Genomic DNA, 24,787 nt, shown 5'->3' with positions numbered 1-24,787 from the left:
GCCTACCACGCTGCGCCTTGGTCCACTCTTCATTCTACAAACGAGAGCCGTTACAGGCAGAATACTCTGATCGCAGCCCTATCCAGAAGTCTGATAGGGGTTTCTGATTAAATTCAATTTTCAAATAACTGCTTTTTGCAATTTCAATGAGGCTCTCTTGTTCAGATATCGGTAAGCGGACTGGAGGCAGGGCATGAAAGGGATAACGAATCCAGTTGTTTGTGTCATCCATTTTGGGAAAGTACCTGCGTAATTGCGCACCCAGCTCACTCTAGGAGACAGAGTGGTATTACGGCTGTGTGGTCCCATGGTGTTTATACTTGTGTACTATTGTTTGTACAGATGAACGTGGTACCTTCAGGTGTTTGGAAATTGCTCCCAAGGATGAACCAGACTTGTGGAGGTCTATAATTTTTTTTCTGAGGTCTTGGATAATTTCTTTTGATTTTCCCATGATGTCAAGCAAAGAGGCACTGAGTTTGAAGGTAGGTCTTGAAATACATCCACAGGTRCACCTCCAATTGACTCAAATTATGTCAATTAGCCTATCAGAAGCTTCTAAAGCCATGACATCATTTTCTGGAATTTTCCAAGCTGTTTAAAGGCAGAGTCAACTTAGTGTATGTAATCTTCTGACCCACTGGAATTGTGATACTGTGAATTATAAGTTAAATAATCGATCTGTAAACAATTGTTGGAAAAATTACTTGTGTCATGCACAAAGTAGATGTCCTAACCGACTTACCAAAACTATAGTTTGTTAACAAGACATTTGTGGAGTTGTTGAAAAACTAGTTTTGATGACTCCAACATAAATGTATGTAAACTTCTGACTTCAACTCTAGCTATGACGTGTTCCTACACAATTTCCTGACTTGCACAGACGGACCACTTAGAAGTTAAATCATGGGAACATTTGTTATTTTACCCACTGATAGAACATAGGCGTTAACCAAATTGACAGGAGTTTCTTGYTTTTTATTTCTGGGGGTGGATTCATAAAAATAAAATAAAAATCTTCCACTTTGACATTACAGTTTTTTTTGTTTAGATCATTGACAAAAAATTACAATAAAATCCATTTTAATCTCACTTTGTAATAAAATGTGCAGAAATCCAAGGGGGTGTAGACCTTCTCTAGGCACTTGTAAGCCTAAATTAACGTGGATTTTTCAGTGTTGCCACATGTGCTGTGTCTCAGCATATTGTATTCACCTATGTTCCACAAAWTGTTTCAATCCGACAGTATTTCCAGCCGTTTAAGGAAATGGTTACTAGGTCTAAGGAAGTAGTACGTATGATCTCTACATAATGTTGATGGTYTATCTGKCAGTATCATGGCTACTTTGATCTGCTGCACCTTATTACATTTGTTTTGTATTTGATCATTTTAATAGATAGGGGAAAATAAAATATGTGTTTTATGTGTTACTTGCCTTCAATGTCCAGTTGTACTCATATGGTTCCCAAACGTAACCCATTGGAATCGTAGATCTCCGCAAGGTATTGCCCAGAATCAGGCCTTGAGGTTAAACCAAATTGGTTAACCTCAAGGTCCCATTGTTGATAAAGAACTTTATATTTTTCACTCGTTCCCCTAAAGGTCACCTTGTTTATTTTCAGTGAGAATATCAGTGCAGGACCATCGGTGAGGTTCTTTTTAAACAACAATTAACATCCACAGCGTTGTCATCAGCTGGAGATTCAGAGTTCCACTCAGAACCACAGAACACTGGGATGAGTTCTGAGTAGCATTACAGGTGGTCACCATGTCTGTGGCTGAGGAGAGAGAGAGAGAGCTCCATACATAGCTACATCTGATGTGCTACATTAGAAACGACAACATGATATACAGGAACTATAGAAAGAAAAACATGTCCAAAAGTATTATTAGTTATTAGGAAAAAACAATGAAGGCAATGTTGGCACAGCCAGAAAATGTGCAAAGGGGGGAAAAGTTCATGCAAGTTCTGAAGTTCTATTCTGACTGGAGATGCCCATTGTCTGCATTCTTGATCTGGAGAAACACTGGGGAAGTGCTTAGGCTCTTATCAAGAGAAGTTTGTCCGGCTCAGTAATGATATTTGGAATTCAAGTGTGAAAAGGTTAAACCTCTTAGGGATCCCTTCACCCCATTCCGTTCGGATCCCGTTAACGGGTTTGACTTGACAACATCCAGTGAAATTGCAGAGCGCCAAATTCAAAAACAGAAATACTCATAATAAAAATGCTCAAAACATACTGTGTAAAACATGAAAATACATCTTAACTTGTTAATCAAGCCACAGTCTCAGATTTCAAAAAGGCTTTACGGCGAAAGCAGACCATGCGATTATCTGAGGACAGCTCCCCGCATACATACACATGAAAATCATATTGCAACCAGGCAGGCGCGACACAAAAGTCAGAAATAACGATATAATTCATGCCTTACCTTTGAAGATCTTCTTCTGTTAGCACTCCAAAATGTCCCATAAACATCACAAATGGTCCTTTTGTTCGATAAGTTCTGTCGTTATATTCCAAAATGTCCATTTACTTGGCGCGTTTGAGTCAGAAAAACACCGTTTCCAACTCGTCCATCATGACTACAAATTATCTAATAAGTTACCTGTAAACTTGGTCCAAACATTTCAAACAACTTTCCTTATCCAACATTAGGTATTTTAAAACGTAAATAATCTATAAAATTTAAGACGGAATAGTTCAATAGCGGATAAAATGAAAGTGGAGCGAGCTCCTGGTTGTGCGCCCCAAACATTACAGTCCACTTGGCTCGACACTCAGAAAGGAAAGGGCTACTTCTTCATTACTCAAAAGAAAAACATCAACCAATGTCTAGACTGTTGACATCTAGTGGAAGCATAGGAACTGCAAGCATATTTCTATTAAAAAGGAATTACCATAGAAAACTAATGGAAAACAGATTGACCTAAAAAATAAATGTCCCTGGATGGATAGTGCTCGGGGTTTCACCTGCCAAATCAGTTCTGTTACACTCACAGACATCATTCAAACAGTTTTAGAAACTTCAGAGTGTATTATACTAATGATATGCATATCCTAGCTTCTGCCTGAGTAGCAGGCAGTTTACTTTTGGCACGCTTTTCATCCGGACGTGAAAATACTGCCCCCTATCCCTTAGAAGTTTAACATTCAGGGCCAGACTGAATACAAGGATGCATACTCAGAGCATGCACTGAACAGCTCGCAAGTGTCTTCACTGACATTTTCACCTCTCCCTGACTCAGTCTTTAATACCTACATGTTTCAATCAGACCACCATAGTCCCTGTGTCCAAGAACGCAAGGTAACCTGTCTAAATTATTACTCACCCCTGTAGCACTGGTCATGGTTCACATCAACACCATCATCCCAGACACCCTGGATGCACTCCAATTCGCATACCACCACAACAGATCCACAGATGRCGCAACCYCTATTGCACTCCACACTGCCCTTTCCCACTTGGACAAAAGGAACACCTACGTGAGAATGTTACTCATTGACTACAGCTCAGMATTCAACACCATAGTGCCCTCCAAGCTCATCACTAAACTAAGGACCCTTGCACTGAACACCTCCCTCTGCAACTGGATCCTGGACTTCCTGACGGGCCTTCCCAGGTGGTGAGGATAGGCAACAAYACATACTCCACGCTGACCCTCAACACAAGGGCCACGCGTGGGAGCMCACAACTCCAACACCATCATTAAGTTTGTGGTACGGTGGCCTGATCACCGACAACGATGAGACGACCTATAGGTAAGAKATGTGGTAGTGTGGTGCCAGTGCAACACATGGGGATGTGTGGAACATAMTCCTCAGCATTAAGTGTYCTGCTTGYGTAGGCTCATTAGCTAGCTTTTGTGGTGGCACGATCGGCTAATACGCTTGAGGGAGGACAGTCAAGTGTGTTGGTGAGGAAAAGGTCCCGAGGTCACGCCAGGTATGGACCGATTTGGGAGGAAGTGGTACTCGCTACTTTACTTTCTATTATTTATATATTTTGTTTCTCTCTGCATTGGTGGGAAGGGCCCATATGCATTTCACTGTTAGTCTACACCTGTTGTTTACGAAGCATGTGACGAATACAATTTGATTTTATTTGTGAGGGAGACCTTCATTTYAAGAAAGTGTTACAGGTTCATGCTGTTTATTTTTCATGAGAAAAAGTATTCAAATGCAATTTGTTTCCGTATACTTTGAAAATGTATTAATGCCATTGCTAATTCATATATTTTTTTATTTTTGAAAGCCAATACCATATATATATGTATTAGAAGTCTATTAATTAATACAATGAAAGAGCAAAGGGCTTTTTGCTTTCTTGAAAAGGTTATGTCGTGGAAATTCTTACGCAGGAGCACTCAAAGTCAATCTTAAATCATTGTCTATTGTCAGCACGCTGAAGAGGTTCCAACAAACTTAATGCACCATAGTGAATGTCTGTTAGGAGCTATGCTGGGATTGTCCCCGCAGTTGTCTTATATACGGCTATATCTCTCTAAAGTGATACCTTGAAACTGAGATATCTTTCGTTCTCAAAACAAGGTCTGAGCATACTGCCAAATTGCAGATACTGATAAGTGAGGATTCATTCAATCAGTCGCTTGCATAAACACATAAATTGGGTTAAAGAAAAGCATAAACATAGAACATAGAAATTGGTAAATAGAAAATCAAAAAAGTATAGCAGGTACTTAAATTTTCTCTCCATTCCAGTTTATTATCTATAATCACTCTCTGCCAGGCACTAATCACATCAGACCACAGAACTGGTGACCTGAGATGTGGTCTRTGACATTGTGATGTTATTCTGACTACAACTCAGCATTGGCTCTTAATGAAGGGAAGTGCTACAATACGTGTGATAACATTTTTCAGTGGGCCGATAGAAAAGTCAGAAAACCTTGCACATTGTCACTTAGTGTGTTGTGCTTCAAACTAAAAGTAGTAGATAATGAGAAAATGAGGTCCAGCATGTTTCAAAAGTAGTAGATTTCAAATGTTTTAAAAGTTTCTTGCTTTTATTTCTATGCATTAAAATCACACCAATACATCAAACATGATGAAGTTACAATAACAATGAAAGCCTATCTTACAGTTCCCCAATTAAAAAGCCTTTCAACTCTCGAACATTTCTGTTACTGTATATCACAAGCATCAAAAAACAAAACCCTGCCATGCAATCAATACACTGTACTATACACTCCTTTGACTTAAATGATACTAGAAAAAGCCTAGAGGAACCCCTTCAAGCCAATGATGAGTCTTTCAGATGTCAATTATCTAACAGTCTAATAAATACATGTGATGTCTGCTATTGGCAAAATAATTATCTGTTTGTGTCACACGGATGACGCTGGAGAGAACGAAGCAGTACGGAGTAAACATTTAATAAATAACGGACATGGAACGAACATAAACAGCGTTAGCAAACAGAAAAACAATCAATGCAGAACGGGAACAGAGCTGGGGAACTGACACATATAGGGGAGGAAATGAACAGGTGATAAGAGAGTCCAGGTGAGTCCACTAACGCTGATGCGCGTGACGAGGAAAAGCAGGTGTACGTGATGGATGGCAGGAGTGAGTGATGCAAGGCATTCTGCGCCCTCAAGCGCAGGGGAGGGAAAGAGCGGAGCAGACGTGACAGTACCCCCCCTCTAGGGGCGCCACCCGGCGTCCACCTGGGCGAACCGGCCGAGACATGGGCTGGGCAACGCCGGTTGAGGCGTGGAAGCCGCGACGAACCGGCAGGAGCGTGAGAGCCTGGCCGAGCCGGCTGAGGCATGGGAGCCTGACGATCGCTGATCAAGACGCCTGTCGATCCCGCTGAGGAACCGATGATTCCGGTGGAGTGTTGGACGTGGGATGGGAGCCACCGAGCCAACCGAGGGCATGAAACCTCTCGAGTCCAGCCAGGGCATGAAAGCTCGACGGGCTGGCTTATGTTACGCGGTTTCCAGTCAGGCGGCAGAATCCACCCCGACGTTCACCGACAAAACAAAAACAAACAAACAAAAACTCCCTGGAACCGGCTGGGCAGACAAGAACTGACAATCGCAGCTAGCCGACTGGGATTTGGCGCCATCCGAGCCAACCGGGGCAAGGAAAGCATCTCGAGCCTGCTAGGGCGTGGAAGCCCGACGAGCAGGCTAGGCATCCGTCTCCGGTCCCGTGACTCGTCTCCGCTATGCCGCTCCCCACTCCGCTCTCTATCCTCCCCGCGCCTCTCCTCTCCCGCATACATTAGCCCTCTCTTTACTCCTCCCCCCCTTCCCTCCTCCAGCTCGTTTCCCTCTTCTTTCCTACTTCCTCTCCCCTCCATTCCATTCTCTTCTTCACACCCCCTACTGCTTTTTCACTTTCAATTTTACTCTCGCCGTCCCCTCTCGCTTATCTCCTCACACTTACACGCCTACCTCATCATCCCCCCTGCTGGTCTTTGTTCCCTGACCTTCACTCTTCACACCTCCGACTGTCCGTGATTCCATTTACCTTCTACTCCTGGACTGCCCCATCAGGTCAGTGTCATTTATGGCCAATTTGCAGCTTACTCCCGGCACGTCCACTCCGTTCGTGTTTTACCAGTTAAGACTTTCTCCTGCTCCATAAGTGTGACATGCCAAAGTTATGACCTTGTACTCTGCGAGGTCGTCGTACGGTGGTGTCATAACCAATTTGACCTGGTATACCCTGCCGTCATCTACGGTGTGGTATATACAAGTTATGACCTTAGTAACTCTGCAAGTCCACTTCAGTACCAACGTGTGCATATCGCCAGTATCTCTGTATACCCTCTGCAACGTCCTCTCATACCGCGGTGTTATAACAGTTATGACTCGTCCCTCTTGCACCGACCAGTTTCAGTAAACCACGTGTGATATAACCAAGTTTGACTCGATCCCATGTCCTCAGTCAATGAGTGTAAAATAATAGCAAGTTATACTCGTACCCTTGTATCCTTGGCGTCCACTCGTACGGGTGAATTAGCCAGTTGTCGTCTCCTGCACGTCCACACCCCTCAGTAATGTGTAAATGCAAGTATGAAAGACCTGTGATCTGCCGTCACCTCAGTCGTTTTTTGAATTAGATTAATATAGCAAGTTTGCCTGTATTTGTCCTCACGGTCAGTCTCTCGTACCCCACCGTGTGAATTGTTTTATAGCCAGTTTAGAATCTCGTATTTCTTCTATCATTCCTATCGCACGCGTTGGAGGCGTGCGCGAGGCTGTCAACGCATGACACGTTCACTACGTACATTGGTGAAAAATTAGCAGTTATGACCACACCTTCGAAACTCACACTTATACGGTAAGTTCATCGTGGTGAACCAGAAGCCGATGCCACTATACAAACCAGAACCCACGTACCCTCCGATTGCTTCGTGTGATGGGCTTTCTGTCATTCTGTCACACGGAGAGGCTGAGAGACGCAAGCAGCTGTACGGGAAGTAACATTTAATAAATAACGGGACATGGAACGAGAGATAAAACAGCGTTAGCAAACAAAGAAAAACAATCAAGTGCAAGAACGCGGGAACAGAGCTGCGGGATACTGACACATATAGGGGAGAGAGACATGCAACAGGTGCTAAGAGACGTCCAGTGAGGTCCAATAACCGCTGATGCGCGTGACGAGGAAAGGCAGTGTACGTGATGGATGGCAGGACGTTCGAGTGATTGCAGGCATTCTGGCGCCCTCAAGCGCCAGGGGGAGGGGAAGACGGGAGCAGACGTGACAGTTTGTGTTTATGAAGGTAACATTAGAATGTGAAAGAAAATGTATTTTCAAAAACAACTTTTCATTAGTTTATGTAACAGTATGAACAAAAAGCAGCACTAAAACACTACAATTCAAGAGTTAAAATCGATTAAATAAACACCATCACATAGATCATTCACTATTCATGTTGTTAATGAGGTCTGAAGGAACATTAATGAAAATAAGAAAATAAATGTCAAAAGAATAGAGTATTATAATCATCATTAGTCATTATTTTCATAAGGTAATCTCAAAGCCTGTTGATCCCCATAGCAACTCTTGGACATCCACCGTGATCCACCTGAGAGACTTCATATTCCTCTGCTTACACACATCATCTGGAGAGAGAGAGGGAGAATTAGCAAAATAAATGAGAAATGTTTAAAACAAATATAGACCTTAATTGAAAGGTACAATAAATGGTTACTGACTCTTGCTCTTGAGGACAGGTTTTCTTCTTGTAGAAACAGTATGATCCCAGACAGATTGCCAGCAGAATGAAGACTTCAGCAAGTTGGAAATAAACAAACATATTGAACCCAGGTCCTTTGGAAAAGAGAGACAGAATAACACATACATTAAGAAGGCAACAGTAAACATGTCAACCCCCACGAATTATTCTGTTTTTTAGCTAATCCACACCCTGTACTCCATGTAATGCACCAAAGAAAAAACGCCACCTGCTGGAGAAGACTTTTAGGTCCAGTTATCCTCTCGCTTCACCTCCTCTCTCTAGGTGTGAATCACAAATTTCATTTCAATACTATAGCTCCCACCTTGGGCCAATTGGTATATATTTGTAAATGCTGGATCTCTATGGCAAGACGCACCTTTCACTCAAGTTTCGTAAAAATCAGGACAGTGCTGTCTGAGATATGCGTGTGACCAACATGCTGATCACACCACCCACATGTTGAGGGCAAGAGCATTGAAAAAAAAACATACAGTACATGTTATCAAATCCTTTATCCGCTCATGTGCGTCAATGGGCGTCTGCATACAGATGTTAAAATAGCATTGGTTCTAACCTGGTTCTATTTTAGACACTTGACCGCTGCAAGTCCCCAGTAGTGGTGCGTGGGTAAAACCACTACGGAAGCCAAGCTAGAAAAAAAGCCATATTACAACCTTTGTGTTGTGATAATTGGTGTTTGCTCTATAACCTGTTATTTCATATGCCTTGCTACCATCATATATAAGAAGACACAGTGGCAGAATAAATTCAAACACACTTTTTGTTTCATCACAAAGTCCACAAAGCATACGGCATGTCAGCAAGCTAATGTTTCAGTTTAGCTCAACGCTGATTGGCTATTATTTTATACTTTTTTTTACTAAGGGAGGCCAAATACTCGCTGGCTTCCCTTCCATTCAATACTATGGGCGGCAACAATGTCACACTCTTTTTTACCAGACAGCATCAGATAGATGGCCRACACATACAGAGACAGAGGGGCGCTGTTACGCTTGCGTGGATGCTTACTCTGGTGAGATAATTTCAGCCTCTTGTGAATTTAAGGGAAATTATGATACACAGAGAGACAAAATAGTAATTATTTATGTTTTTTCTTGGTCATTTTTGGGGGGAAGACTGACTCCCCTTGGCATCCTTGAATACACGCCACTACAAGTCCCACCTCTCCCATCTACTCATTGTTTTTTACGATCATATACCCATGTGGGCGATTGAAAGATGAACAAGGTCCACACTCCAGCAGGGGTTGGAAAGTAAATTATTTTCCAGTTGTTTCATTCWGAACAGTACCATTATTATTTTTAGTTCCGTTCAGCTGTTCTGACCCAAAAAATTCAGTTCTGAACCGGTTCGAACCTAAAAACAGTAACGGTTTATATTGTTCCTTTCTGCTCCTTTATAAACCTCTGAAATAATATTTCTTTAACATTAAATTATTTCACCAATGGATAGAGCAGCTTGCTAACGAGCGGGCRAGCCATGTACATTCATTGGACAGACAAGTGTAGTGTAAAGTGYGAGATGCGACTAAAATTTTGTGGGTGATGAGAGCCCTGGGAATTAAGCGTTGGGCATCTTGTTGTTATGACATATATTATCTGAATTAGGCCCCCAGAAGTATACCTTTGGAGGAGYGGCTTCTATGAAGGAACTTTGATTGTCTTTTAACTTCAGAGTTGGCTTAACTAACGTTGGACTAAAGCTAGGCCTTGATCATAACTCTCAGTTCCATTAAAGTACRCATAATGCCAGCTAGAGTTTGAGATCTAGACCAGAGCTAGCTAACAAGCTTGTGTGTGCAGGGTGGCACCAGAATACAAATACAAATACATCTTACCTTTTTGTAGTAAATAAATCCAATATGAAACGTGATAACTATAGTATCCTTAACTAACATTGAAAAAGTTAATCAATTCTTCTCTAATTAAAAATCTCTCTCCCTAATTTCTGAACGAAGCTTGTAACATCAGTCGCAAGAGTATCAAATCAAATCAAATTTTATTTGTCACATACACATGGTTAGCAGATGTTAATGCTTGTGCTTCTAGTTCCGACAATGCAGTAATAACCAACAAGTAATCTAACCTAACAATTCCACAACTACTACCTTATACACACAAGTGTAAAGGGATAAAGAATATGTACATAAAGATATATAAAAGTGATGGTACAGAACGGCATAGGCAAGATAGCTAGATGGTATAGAGTACAGTATATACATATGAGATGAGTAATGTAGGGTATATAAACATAAAGTGGCATAGTTTAAAGTGGCTAGTGATACATGTATTACATAAAGATGGCAAGATGCAGTAGATGATATAGAGTACAGTATATACATATACTATGAGATGAGTAATGTAGGGTATGTAAACATTATATTAAGTGGCATTGTTTAAAGTGGCTAGTGATGCATTTTTACATCATTTCCATCAATTCCCATTATTAAAGTGGCTGGAGTTGAGTCAGTATGTTGGCAGCGGCCATTAAATGTTAGTGGTGGCTTTTAACAGTCTGATGGCCTTGAGATAGAACAGGTTTCAGTCTCTCGGTCCCTGCTTTGATGCACCTGTACTGACCTCGCCTTCTGGATGATAGCGGGGTGAACAGGCAGTGGCTCAGGTGGTTTTTGTCCTTGATGATCTTTATGGCCTTCCTGTGACATCGGTGGTGTAGGTGTCCTGGAGGGCAGGTAGTTTGCCCCCGGTGATGCGTTGTGCAGACCTCACTACCCTCTGGAGAGCCTTACGGTTGTGGGCGGAGCAGTTGCCGTACCAGGCGGTGATACAGCCCGACAGGATGCTCTCGATTTGTGCATCTGTAAAAGTTCGTGAGTGCTTTTGGTGACAAGCCAAACGCCTTCTTCACAACGCTGTCTGTGTGGGTGGACCAATTCAGTTTGTCCGTGATGTGTACACCGAGGACTTAAAACTTTCCACCTTCTCCACTATCGTTCCGTCGATGTGGTAGGGGGGTGCTCCTCTGCTGTTTCCTGAAGTCACAATCATCTCCTTTGTTTTGTTGACGTTGAGTGTGAGGTTATTTTCCTGACACCACACTCCGAGGGCCTCACTCCTCTCTTAGGCCGTCTCGTCGTTGTTGGTAATCAGCCTACCACTGTAGTGTCGTCCGCAAACTTGATGATTGAGTTGGAGGCGTGCATGGCCACGCAGTCGTGGGTGAACAGGGAGTACAGGAGAGGGCTCAGAACGACCCTTGTGGGGCCCCAGTGTTGAGGATCAGCGGGGTGGAGATGTTGTTACCTACCCTCACCCCTGGGGGCGGCGTCAGGAAGTCCAGGACCAGTTGCACAGGGCGGGGTCGAGACCAGGGTCTCGAGCTTGATGACGAGTTTGGAGGGTAGTATGGTGTTAAATGCAGAGCTGTAGTTGATGAACAGCATTCTCACTAGGTATTCCTCTTGTCCAGATGGGTTAGGGCAGTGTGCAGTGTGGTTGCGAATGCGTCGTCTGTGGACTATTGGGTCGGTAAGCAAATTGGAGTGGGTCTAGGGTGTCAGGTAGGGTGGAGGTGATATGGTCCTTGACTAGTCTCTCAAAGCACTTCATGATGATGGAAGTGAGTGCTACGGGGCGGTAGTCGTTTTGCTCAGCTACCTTAGCTTTCTTGGGAACAGGAGCAATGTGGCCTCTTGAAGCATGTGGGAACAGCAGACTGGGATAAGGATTGATTGAATATGTCCTTAAACACACCAGCCAGCTGGTCTGGCGCATACTCTGAGGACGCGGCTGGGAATGCCGTCTGGGCCTGCAGCCTTCGAGGGTTAACACGTTTAAATGTTTTCTACCTCGTGTGCAGGAGAGGAAGCCCGCAGGTTTTGGTAGCGGGCCGTGTCAGTGGCACTATTGTCCTCAAGCGGCAAAAAAATTATTTAGTCTGTCTGGGAGCAAGACATCCTGGTCGGAGACGGGGCTTCTTTTTTTTAATTACTTGTGATTTGACTGTGACCCTGCACATACCTCTTGTGTTGAGCTGTTGAATTGCGACTCTACTTGTTCTCTATACTGGCACTTAGCTTGTTTGATTGCCTTGCGGAGCTGAATACTACCTGTTTGTATTCGGTCATGTCGGTCACCTTGCCCTGGTTAAAAGCAGTGGTTCGCGCTTTCAGTTTCACGCGAATGCTGCCATCAATCCCGGTTTTGGTTTGGGAATGTTTAATCGTTGCTGTGGTACGACATCGTCAATGCACTTTCTAATGAACTCGCTTACCGAATCAGCGTATTCGTCAATGTTGTTGTTGGACGCAATGCGGAACATATCCCAATCCACGTGATCGAAGCAGTCTTGAAGCGTGGAATCAGATTGGTCGGACCAGCGTTGAACAGACCTGAGCGGCGGGAGCTTGCTGTTTTAGTTTTCTGTTTGTAGGCTGGAAGCAACAAAATGGAGTCGTGGTCAGCTTTTCCGAAAGGAGGGCGGGGGAGGGCCTATATGCGTCGCGGAAGTTAGTATAACAATGATCCAAGGTTTTACCAGCCCTTGTAGCACAATCGATATGCTGATAGAATTTAGGGAGTTTTGTTTTCAGATTAGCCTTGTTAAAATCCCCAGCTACGATGAATGCAGCCTCAGGGTGTGTGGTTTCAGTTTACATAAAGTCAGATAAAGTTCGTTCAGGGCCATCGATGTGTCTGCTTGGGGGGGAAATATACGGCTGTGATTATAATCGAGAGAAATTCCCTTGGTAGATAATGCGGTCGACATTTGATTGTGAGGAATTCTAAATCAGGTGAACAGAAGGACTTGAGTTCCTGTATGTTGTTATGACACAACCACGTCTCGTTAATCATAAGGCATACACCCCGCCCTCTTCTTAAAGAAGGATGTTTGTTTCTGTCGGCGGATGCGTGAAGAAACCAGCTGGTGCGACCGACTCCGTTAGCGTCTCTCGAGTGAGCCATGTTCGTGAAGCAAAGAACGTTACAGTCTCTGATGTCTCTGGAATGTTACCCTTGTTCGGATTTCATCAACCTTGTTGTCAAGAGACTGGACATTGGCGAGTAGTATGCTAGGGAGTGGAGCGCGATGTGCCCGTCTCCGAAGCCTGACCAGAAGACCGCTTCGTTTGCCCCTTTTACGGCGTCGTTGTTTAGGGTCGCCGGCTGGGATCAGATCCATTGTACTGGGTGGAAGGCAAAACACAGGATCGCTTCGGGAGAGTCATATTCCTGGTTGTAATGATGGTGAGTTGACGTTGCTCTTATATTCAGTAGTTCCTCCCGACTGTATGTAATGAACCTAAGATTACCTGGGGTACCAATGTAAGAAATAAACACATAAAAAACAAAATACGCATAGTTTCCTAGGAACGCGAAGCGAGGCGGCCATCTCTGTCGGGCGGGAGTAGATGGAGTAGACTATGCTTCGGAGGGAGGGGAGGGGCCGGTAGCCTATACACACGCAATTAGAAAAAGCAATCAAATTAATCGCTTACCTTTGATAATCTTCGGGTGTTTCCACTCACGAGACTCCCAGTTACATACAAATGTTCTTTTTGTTCGATAAATTTACTTTTATCAAAAAACACCGCCATTTGGTTTGGCGCAATATTTTGCGAAAACAAAAGCCATGTTCCGTTCGACAATCCCAAAAGTAACATCAGTAGCAAGAGTAGACCGATGTAACATCAGTAGCAAGAGTAGACTATGCTTCGGAGGGAGGGAGGGGCAGGTAGCCTGTAACACGCACACACTGGCAAAGATTTTCACCTGGCAGGCAGGCAGACACTGGAAATAAGTTTCTGAGTGGCAAAGTGAGGGTTTTCTGTGTTTTCTGGGACTAAAAACAATGTTCTCATGCTTTTAAAATAACAGTTCTGTTCTGGAACAGTATAGATAACTTTCGTTCTCGTTCTGGTTCTGTTCCTTTTAAAATATTGTTATTTTGTGGTTTTCGGTTCTGTTCCCTGAACCAGTTCCAACTCCTACACTCCAGTTCATCTGGTGGCGGTAATGCACCTTAAGTTGGTTGCCAACCGCCATATAAAATCCGGAGAAGAAGAAGAATGAATGACGAGAGATTAATCAAAGAAAACAAACAAAAAATAACTACTGTAGGTTCCCCCTTTATCTGTAGATTATTTGTCAGAGCAGAGAACACACAACTTTGTGTAACTCAAAATGGGTCAACATTCTACAAAGACCCAGTTAAAAATGGACCATATGCATTTCAGGTAAAATACAATCAATGTTTATCTGCCAATGCTTCATATTTGTTTCGACCTCTCCCCAAATTTATTTACACTGAACAAGAATATAAATGAAACAATTTCAAAGACTTTACTGAGTTACAGTTCATATGAGGAAATCAGTCAACTGAAACAAATTCATTAGGACCAACTATGGATTTCACATGACTGGGAATACAGATATGCATTGTAGGGGCATGGATCAAGACAGTCCGTATCGGTGTGACCACCATTTACCTCATGCAGGGAGACACATCTCCTTCACATAGAGTTTCAGGCTGTTGATTGTGGCCTGTGGAAGGTTGTCCTCTCTTCAATGGCTGTGTAAGTTGCTGGATATTGGCAGGAACTGGAACACGCTATCGTACACATCAATCGAGAGCATCCGATTGATGTGCTTAATGGGTGACATGTTTGGTAAGTATGCAGGCCATGGATGAACTGGGACATTTTAGGCTTCCAAGAATTGTGTACAGATCCTTGCAACATGGGGCCRTGCATTATCATGCTGAAACGTCAGGTGATGGCGGCGGTTGAAWGGCAYGRCAATGGACCTCAGGATYTTGTCACAGTTTCTATATGCATTCCAATTGTCATCAATAAAATGCAATTGTGTTCGTTGTCCGTAGCTTATGCCTGCCCTTACCATAACCCCGCCGCCATCATGGAGCACTCTGTTCACAACGTTGACATCAGCAAACTATTCGCCCATACGACRCCACACACGTGGTCTGTGGTTGTGTTGCCGGTTGGACGTACTGCCAAATTCTCTAAAATTACATTGGAGGCAGTTTATGGTAGGGAAATTAACATTCATTTCTCTGGCAACAGCTCTGGTCAGCATGCCAATTGCACACCCTCAAAACTTAGGGAATCTGTGGCATTGTATTGTGTGACAAAGCTGCACATTTTAGAGTGGCCTTTTATTGTACCCAGCACAAGGTGCACCTGTGTAATTATCATGCTGTTTAATCAGCTTCTTGATATGTCACACCTGTCACATGGATGGATAACCTTGGCAAAGGAGAAATGCTTACCAACAGGGATGTTAACAAATTTGTTCACAACATTTGAGAGAAATAAGCTTTTTGTGAGAATGGAACATTTCTGGGATATTTTATTTCAGCTCATGAAACATGGGACCAACACTTTACATGTTGCATTCATATTTTTGTTCAGTATAGTTGGTTGAGTTCACAGTTGGTTTTGGTATTTTAACATGCGTGTCTGATGAGGATAGACAAAATCAATATGGGCACCATTGGAGTCAGTTTGGTCATCATGTAATGGACGGACTGAGACCGATCCACTGTCCCCTCCCCAATTTCATCTATGAGGGACAACTAATCAGCAAATGAATAAAATCTGTTAAAATTACTATATCAAACTTACCGGTAGCACCAGCGGTTAGTTGACAGTGGAACTGGTCATTGTCGGTGGCATTCACCCACCCTGATATCTTTGTCCCGGTGGATAAGGTACAGTTAATATATATGAGCCCTGTAGGTAGGCAAAATAAACAGTCACAAACCTGTGTTGAAAAGTGGTGAATCCCATGCTGCTTCTCCTAAAGGTCTATTGATGATAATGACAATGATGATGATGTTGATGATGATAATAATCATGTGTAATGTTTTGATAATGTATCTGCTAAACTAAACCAAACCAGAATTGGATTTTGGACCATAACTCATATTATATCTTAATATATAAGGGAGATGGACTTGACAGGATATGGTTATGACCATGCAGTGGYAACTTTTACATTAAAATATTGGTGGGGCACACTCAATTAACAAAACTCATATGYATCGAAACCAGTACACATTGGCTACACATTGAATATACTAATAACCAAACCCAGAAATTAGTTTAGAGCCACACACAAACGTTATAACATTTGGGTTATGATCAGTTTATGGCCACTTCCCATATCTGTAGCTCTTATTGCACGGAAGACCACGGTAGTTGAGCATACTTTTATAGAGTAAACTAGCTAGCAATCTGTCTGCAATATTGCGAAACTGCTTGCGTCTGTGTGCCTGTCAATACAAGGTCCCGGTTAACAATATGCAACTTTTTTAACTTTAACGTTATTCCCTCGCTTCATCTATATGTATGTATATATATACAGTGGGGCAAAAAAAGTATTTAGTCAGCCACCAATTGTGCAAGTTCTCCCACTTAAAAAGATGAGAGAGGCCAGTAATTTTCATCATAGGTACACTTCATCTATGACAGACAAAATGAGAAAGAAAAATCCAGAAAATCACATTGTAGGATTTTTAGTGAATTTATTTGCAAATTATGGTGGAAAATAAGTATTTGGTCAATAACAAAAGTTTATCTCAATACTTTGTTATATGCCCTTTGTTGGCAATGACAGAGGTCAAACGTTTTCTGTAAGTCTTCACAAGGTGGAAGGAGGTTTTCACTCAAAATCTCATGATACATGGCCCCATTCATTCTGTCCTTTACACGGATCAGTCGTCCTGGTCCCTTTGCAGAAAAACAGCCCCAAAGCATGATGTTTCCACCCCCATGCTTCACAGTAGGTATGGTGTTCTTTGGATGCAACTCAGCATTCTTTGTCCTCCAAACACGACGAGTTGAGTTTTTACCAAAAAGTTATATTTTGGTGCGTTGGGCAGACCACCCTTTGGAGAGCCCTGCGGTTGCGGTGGTGCATTTGTCGTACCAGACAGTGACACAGCCCGACAAGATCCTCTCAATTGTGCATCTGTAAAAGTTTGTGAGGGTTTTAGGTGCCAAGTCAAATTTCTTCAGCGTCTTGTGGCTGGTTTTCCCTTTGTAGTCTGTGATTGTCTGTAGACCCTGCCACATACGCCTCATGTCTGAGCCRTTGAATTGCGACTCCACTTTGACTCTATACTGACGATTTGCATTTGATTGCCTTACGGACGAATACACTGATACAGTTGCTGAGTTTATCAGGAAGTGTATAGGAGATGTTGTACCTGTACACTTCCTGATAAACTCAGTCACTGTATCAGTGTATTCGTCAATGTTATTCTCAGAGGCTATCCGGAATATATCCCAGTCCGCTTGATCAAAACAATCTTGAAGCGAGGATTCTGATTGGTAACACCAGCTTTGAATAGTTCTTAGCACTGGTACTTCTTGTTTGAGTTTCTGCCAATAGGAAGGGAGGAGCAAAATGGAGTAATGATCAGATTTGATGAATGGAGGGCGGGCGGGGGAAGGCCTTGTAGGCATCCCGGAAGTTGGAGTAGCAGTGTCGAGTGTTTTAGCAGCGCGATCGGTCGGCATTTGATTGTGAGGTATTCTAGGTCAGGTGAACAAAAGGACTTGAGTTCCTGTGTGTTATCACAAACACACCATGAGAAGCTAATCATGAAACATACACCCCTGCCCTTCTTCTTCCTGGAGAGATATGTATTCCTGTCTGAGCAATGAACTGAGAACCCAACTGGCTGTATGGACACAGACAGTATATTCYGAGAGAGCCATGTTTCCGTGAAACAGAGTATGTTACAATCCCTGATGTCTCTCTGGAAGTAAATCCTCGCCTTGAGCTCATCAACTTTATTATCCAGAGACTGAACATTAGCGAGTAATATACTCGGAAGCGGTGGGTGGTGTGTGCACATCCTGAGTTGGACTAGAAGTTCACTCCGAAAACCTCTTCTCCGCCGGCAGTATTTTGGATCAACCTCTGGAATTAGTTCAATTACCCTGTGTGGTATGAACAAAGGATCAGATTCGGGAAAGTCGAATTCCTGGTCGTAATGCTGGTAATGCTGGTGAGTTACCACCACTCTGATATCCAAAAGTTTTTCCTGGCTGTATGTAATAATACRAAAAAWATTCTGGCCTAATAATGTAAGAAATAACACATAAAAAACAAAATACTGCAAAGTTKCCTCGGGGCTAATAGCACGGCTGCCCTATCTATTGGTGCCATTTTCAGTGGTGTTCAGTGTTTGACAGTGCATGTCAGAGCAAATACCAAGCAAGGAGGTCGAAGGAATTGTCCGTAGAACTCTGAGACAGGATTGTGTCGAGGCACAGATCTGAGGAAGGGTACCAAGAAATGTCTGCAGCACTGAAGGGTCCCCAAGAACACAGTGTTCTAAATCATTYTTAAATGGAAGAAGTTTGTAACCACCAAGACTCTTCCTAGAGCTGGCTGCTCGGCCAAACTGAGCAATTAGGGGAGAAGGACCTTGCTCAGGGAGTTGACCTAGTAGCTGATGGTCACTCTGACAGAGCTCCAGAGTTCATCTGTGGAGATGGGAGAATCTTCCAGAAGTACAACCTTCTCTGCAGCACTCCACCAATCAGGCCTTTATGGACGAGTGGCCAGATGGAGGCCACTCCTTAGTTTGCCAAAAGGCACCTAAATGACTCTCAGACCATGAGAAACAAGATTCTCTACTGATGAAACCAAGATTGAACTCTTTGGCCCGAATGCCAAGCGTTACGTCTGGAGGAAACCTGGCACCATCCCTATGGTGAAGCATAGCGGAGGCAGCATCATGCTTTATGGGTGTTTTTCAGCAGCAGGGACTGGGAGACTCGTCAGGATCGAGGGAAAAATGAACAGAGCAAAGTACAGAGAGATCCTTGATGAAAACATGCTTCAGAGTGCTCAAGACCTCAGACTGGAGTGAAGGTTCRCCTTCCAACAGGACAATGAACCTAGGCACAGAGCCAAGACAAAGAAAAGAGACTGCAGATTCTTTCAAACAACACTTTATTATAAGATTTGCAAAAATGGAGAATCAACTATCCAGTGAACAGTGCATAGTTGAAATCTCAACGAATAGTGCCGGTTCATTGCTTTTATAGAGAAAATACATACAACCCCTTTTTGGGACAAGTCTCAATGTCCTTGAGTGGCCCGGCCAGAGGCCAGACTTGAACCCGATCGAACATCTCTGGAGAGATCTGAAAATAGCTGTGCAGTGACGCTCCCCATCCTACCTGACAGAGCTTGAGAGGATCTGCAGAGAAGAATTGGAGAAACTCCCCAAATACAGGTGTGCCAAGCTTGTAGCATCATACCCACTTGAAGCTGTAATCTCTGAGAACTGAGTACTGAGTAAAGGGTCTGAACACTTATGTAAATGTGATATTTCAGTGTTTCATTTTTAATACATTTAATTTCTTAAAACCTGTTTTTGCTTTGTCATTATGCGGTATTGTGTGTAGATTRATGAGGAAAAATAACAATTAAATCCATTTTACAATAAGGCTGTAACATAACAAAATGTGGAAAAAGTCAAGGGGTCTGAATACTTCCAAATGCACTGTGTGTGTGTGTGTGTTGTGTGTGTGTGTGTGGTGTGTTGTGTGTGTGTGTGTGTGTGTGTGTGTGTGTGTGTGTGATGGGATGTATAGGCATTATGGCCAGTATGTGAATAGAATATTTAGTATATCTATAGAATACGTAAGATAGAATAGTACATATACAGTAGTAGTTTAATGGATGGCTGTGTGGTCCTCCCACTACCTGGGAAACCATACAGTCTATTAGGCTACTGATTAAATAAATGATGATGAACTTCACATAGTGGGAATAGTGCACGGTGATGAGCTTGATGCTGCTTTCCAGTAAATATCGAGGGTTATATTATGGTGACATGATTATCGATGCTTAGCTGCCATTTGACAAATAAAAACATACTAGCTCTTATCCATAATATTCTCATCATGTAGACTAACTAACCTACCCGCACAGCCTACCCGCACCGTATCTGCCAGCTGTTGGCTAGAGTGCACGTGCCAAGACCAGAATAGGCACATTTACTATTTAACACAACAGTTTTTGTGACGAAACTATTGGTGAGTTTAAAATGCAATGGAAACACATTGAACTTTTGATTTTTATTYGGTACATGAAAACTTAAGCGAAAAGTAAATTGTGTGTGCACTACGTCATCAAGCACTGATTTTTTATCCGCAACAAGTCAGTTTTATGGAAACACCACCGGTGGGAAAATGTCACACATTTTAGAACATTCCCATGAAAATCTGTCAACACTTGGATTTAAATCTAGCTAATGACACTTATTCAGAAAATGATTTGTTATAAAATTGGACTGTAGACAAGCTTTTGTTATTATTTCAGAGGCTCAATTAAAAACAATGTCTATCAAAAAACTATAAAGCAGGGGGTTGATGAAAAARAAATACTCAGTACGTTCTCCACTAAACTCTAATAGTGTAACACCTGGAAAACAAATGTGTCAGAATTTCAGGTCCATCATTGCAGAAAGTACACTTGACATCAATGTATGTAAACCTTGACACCATTGTGTTGGAGAGGTACACATTGTGCAGAATCTTTAGGTGCACCTATTTTATCCTATAGAAATACAACACGTAAAGGGACAAAGCCAAGCCTTTCACCATTGAATGTCTGATAGTTGTTTAATTACAAAAGGATTTCCCTGTTTCCTTGTTCTTTTGCTATAAAAAGTATTATCTTATGTGTTTATTTGTACACTTGGGACTTTTGATATCAATACCATTAATAAATAGACTGGGTTCTATTCTAAGTATACCTTGAAAATGTGACTTTTCATTAGCTTGGAGATACCTGAGGGAATAGCATTAAGCACAGAAAAATATTATTTGTGTGTAACTAGGGCAGGCTTTGACTCTGAACACTAGAACCCCATAGGCCAACGGCCACTAACGTTTGATTTTGTAATTTAAATAATCAGCCCCGCAAAAAAAGCTACAAAAAAAGCTAAGCTCATTTGTCAGAATTTTTAAATCACAAACAGAAAAGTWTTTAGAGTATTTTTCCCACACCTGTTCCTAACCTACAGCCAAGACAATATGCTGTAGGACAGGCGCTAATGCGTCTCKCTCCTCACTGAATGAACGACGAGTGGGCGATAATTGTGCACCTTACTTCACAATTGTATTTAAATTAGGCTTAACTGAACGATAAGGAGGGTGAAGAGGTTGATTTAATTTCGAACAGCAATAGTGTAATGATGAGTTTGTGCTGTACCTATTTATCAGTGTTGGCGATCATGTTAAAAATTTGACCGCGTACCTTTTTACTTTGTAAAAATAACCTGTTTTGGGACTGTTTTATTTTCTTTAACTCTATTACTAATGAAACGTATTTTAAGGGAACCAAAAAATGCTACATGTTGCAGGAGGCCTTTAGAATAATGCTAAACATATCCTTGACTCTGTCCATCTCCCAGCCCACTGAACGAATGGGCTGGGATGGATGGAATGGGCGATGACTGTGCAAGTTACTTCACAATGAAATTTAAAATTAGGCCTAACTGAATGATGAGGGTGAAGAGGTTGATTTAATGTAGAACAACATTAGTGTAATGGTGAGTTTGTGTTAAGCCTATTTATCAGCATTGTTATGTTGTATCATGTTAATAATTTGACCGTGTGCCTTGAAGGTTGATACTATTCWCTTTTACGTTTTACTTTGTAAAAATAAGCTGTTACATGAATGTTTTATTTACTGTAGCTCTATTACTAATCAACTGTATTTTAAGGGAACCAAAAATTGCTACATGTTGCAGGAGGCCTTTAGAATAATGCAATACATTGACTCYGTCCAAGTTGATGAGCGGGAAACAAACGATGCCTGCACAGCGGCCCATCGAAACTACACMTAAACTAATTTCACATATAATAAGAGTTAAAGATAAATTGACAATAATCTGATGAGTGACAATATTARGCCTATCAGTTGTCAAATTGTACATGAAGAGATTGGCACATCTTGTAATTGACAGATGCAGGGATATGCAGGTAAAATATTTAGATTTCWATATTGCATCTGAAAGAGCATAATGAGCAGTTTCTATGACACTAGCCAATRTTTCTTTATGCAATTAATCATTGACAATTGTTTATCCACGGGTGATTTTGTTTAGGAATACAGCATATAATTTCACCAAATGATTTCACCTGTTATTATTATGATCCTCTTTTTCGGTACTTTGTCAAAATAACCTGTAACTGGACTTTATTAATTACTATAACTCTATTACTAATCGAATCTACAAATAAAGTTGGTCAAATGGACTAATATTATGTTTTTAATATAAGGGAAACTAAAACAGGCTATAGGCCGATGTTTTTTCTAGGACTTTGTAGGATTGTACAAAACATATCCTTGACTCTGGCTAAACAAATAACTATTGTTTTTTTTATTGATATATTCCGATGAATGTTTATTCATGCAATTAATCCTTTACAATATATTTATCAAGCATTTATTTATCAAGCATTGTTGAWATGCATCTGAAGCATCTGCTAAAGTAGATTCCCCCATCGTTCTCTAGGGGGTGCTGATAGGCTGAARGACCAGGCGGTTCCAGTGTGAATTACTTCATAACTTAACATTTGGCCACGACTATCAAACATGTCACCTACAAAGATTACATTTTTCTCTGTCCAATTTTGCATTAAAATTATTTTGTTTTTAATAGTGATATTACCATTATTTCACAGAACAGCTTTAAGAGGTGAAAGCAACCACTTATGCTTTATTATATGAACACATTTTTTAAATAAAATTCAATTGTTTGCTAACAGATATGATATATTGCTGTGACATGAAATAATAGAATTGCTTGCAAATCACCTGCACTTACTGCAGCTCCACTGTGACCATGGTTATTTCAATATTGTTTGTTTAAATCGATCAAAAGTAGAGGACTTTCAGGACCATGCATTGTCTTGTTGCACTGCAGTTAATCAGGAGATGAAGGCGTTGTCATGGTATAGCTGACCCCAATCATTTCTGATTCATTTAGGATTTTAGACGAACATGACGAAGTTGACCAAAACTCTGGACACATATTTTTTAGGAATCGCGGTTTTGAGAGAAATATTACTTTAAGTCAGAGAGCGCTATTGCAAGAAACTACATGAGCTCCTTCAGAAACTACATGAGCTCCTTCAGAAACTACATGAGCTGCTTCAGAAACTACATGAGCTCCTTCAGAAACTACATGAGCTCCTTCAGAAACTACATGAGCTCCTTCAGAAACTACATGAGCTCCTTCAGAAACTACATGAGCTCCTTCAGAAACTACATGAGCTCCTTCAGAAACTACATGAGCTCCTTTAACAGTTATTATACATTTTCACAAGTTTTAAGAATTTTAAACACTTTTTGGGGGAGTTTGAAATTGTGAACCTTTGCTCTAGACAAGGGCATTTCCTGGCACAGAGCCCACATGGAAATTAATAATATTGCAAATATTTTACCTTTTAAAATTCCCTAAATGTATTTTTTTGGGCTCAAATAATGAGAACGATTTTAATTAAAAAGAAAAGTTTCCCTGACAGACAAGGATTGCCCAAACTTTCAAGAATCCCTATACAGTCATGTAGCTATATTTTTTTAAAGAGGGTTAGCTATTTACCTTCAATGAACAGGTGTAGTCTTCTGGTGGCCAATGAACTTCCATTAGAATGAAAYGTTTCTAAGAGGTATTCATCAGAATCCGTCCTTTCTGTGTTAGATATCCTAAATGTCCTGTTGTTCATGAAGAACTCTGATCTAGCTTTAATGGAGTCAGCGATTATCATTTTGTTTCTTCTCATTCGGAGTATCTCTGTAGTTACACCAGTGGGATCTTTTTTAAATGTGAGTTCAGATACTGTGGTATCAGTCAGCTGGAGATAGACAGTTCCTCCCAGAGCTCCATAACACTGACATCCATCCTCCCTAGCATCACAGGAGGGGGTCAACATACCTGAGGACAAAGTTGAACATTGTGTCACAATTCTGACACAACTGGTATAAGTGGATAGAGTGAAAATATGTTACTGTCATAACTATGACTGAACTGGAGTGCTTTTTTGTAATTTAATTGTCTGACACTGAGTTGCCAATAACTTCAAAGATGACTTCTACAATGAGTGGGATACAGCAGAAAACAGTATCGAAAGGAACAATCAGATGGAGCAGACTCAGGTTTGCCAGGAATATGCATATCTTTTATCAACAATATATTTTCCAAACACAAGCCATCTAAAGTTATACTCAGACATGGTTGGAATGGAAAACCTCTAACTCTCTACCTCCCTCCTGTCTCCATATAGCCATAGTCTTCACAGTCTGAAAATAGTAGGCTCTTGCATAATGAGCTACGACACAAAAAAAGACGTAACTTACCATGAGACACTCCTGCGATCATCACCAACAGTCCAAAAACAGCCTCCATGTCTCTCTCTTCACTCCCTAATTCAATTAACGGACTTCAAATGAGCCCCAAAAATTACTGTTGTCCACAAGTCTGGGCTCATGCAAGTCAAACTGAAAAAGCTGCAACTGAAACCTCTTG

At 41.7% G+C, this 24,787-nt stretch overlaps 1 protein-coding gene across 2 annotated transcripts; it reads right to left on the bottom strand.

Annotated features, from left to right (window-relative positions):
• Positions 1 to 8,057: 8,057 nt before the first annotated feature.
• LOC112069066 (uncharacterized) lies at positions 8,058 to 24,715 on the bottom strand. Of its 2 annotated transcripts, XM_024136346.2 has the most exons (5): positions 24,619 to 24,715; positions 23,864 to 24,196; positions 15,849 to 15,956; positions 8,202 to 8,316; positions 8,058 to 8,108 (listed from the first exon to the last, which is right to left on the bottom strand). In XM_024136346.2, the coding sequence occupies exons 1-5, from the start codon at positions 24,665 to 24,667 to the stop codon at positions 8,105 to 8,107; spliced, it is 609 nt and encodes a 202-aa protein (XP_023992114.1). In that variant the 5' UTR covers positions 24,668 to 24,715; the 3' UTR covers positions 8,058 to 8,104. The 2 variants fall into 2 exon arrangements, with proteins under 2 accessions (XP_023992114.1, XP_070294488.1); XM_070438387.1 differs by lacking the exon at positions 15,849 to 15,956.
• Between the last annotated feature and the right edge of the window lie 72 nt (positions 24,716 to 24,787).

This window comes from Salvelinus sp. IW2-2015, unplaced genomic scaffold (assembly GCF_002910315.2).
Source record: "Salvelinus sp. IW2-2015 unplaced genomic scaffold, ASM291031v2 Un_scaffold875, whole genome shotgun sequence".
NCBI lineage: Eukaryota > Metazoa > Chordata > Actinopteri > Salmoniformes > Salmonidae > Salvelinus > Salvelinus sp. IW2-2015.
Note: the sequence above shows the minus strand (reverse complement) of the source record. Positions and strands in the feature narration are given on the sequence as shown.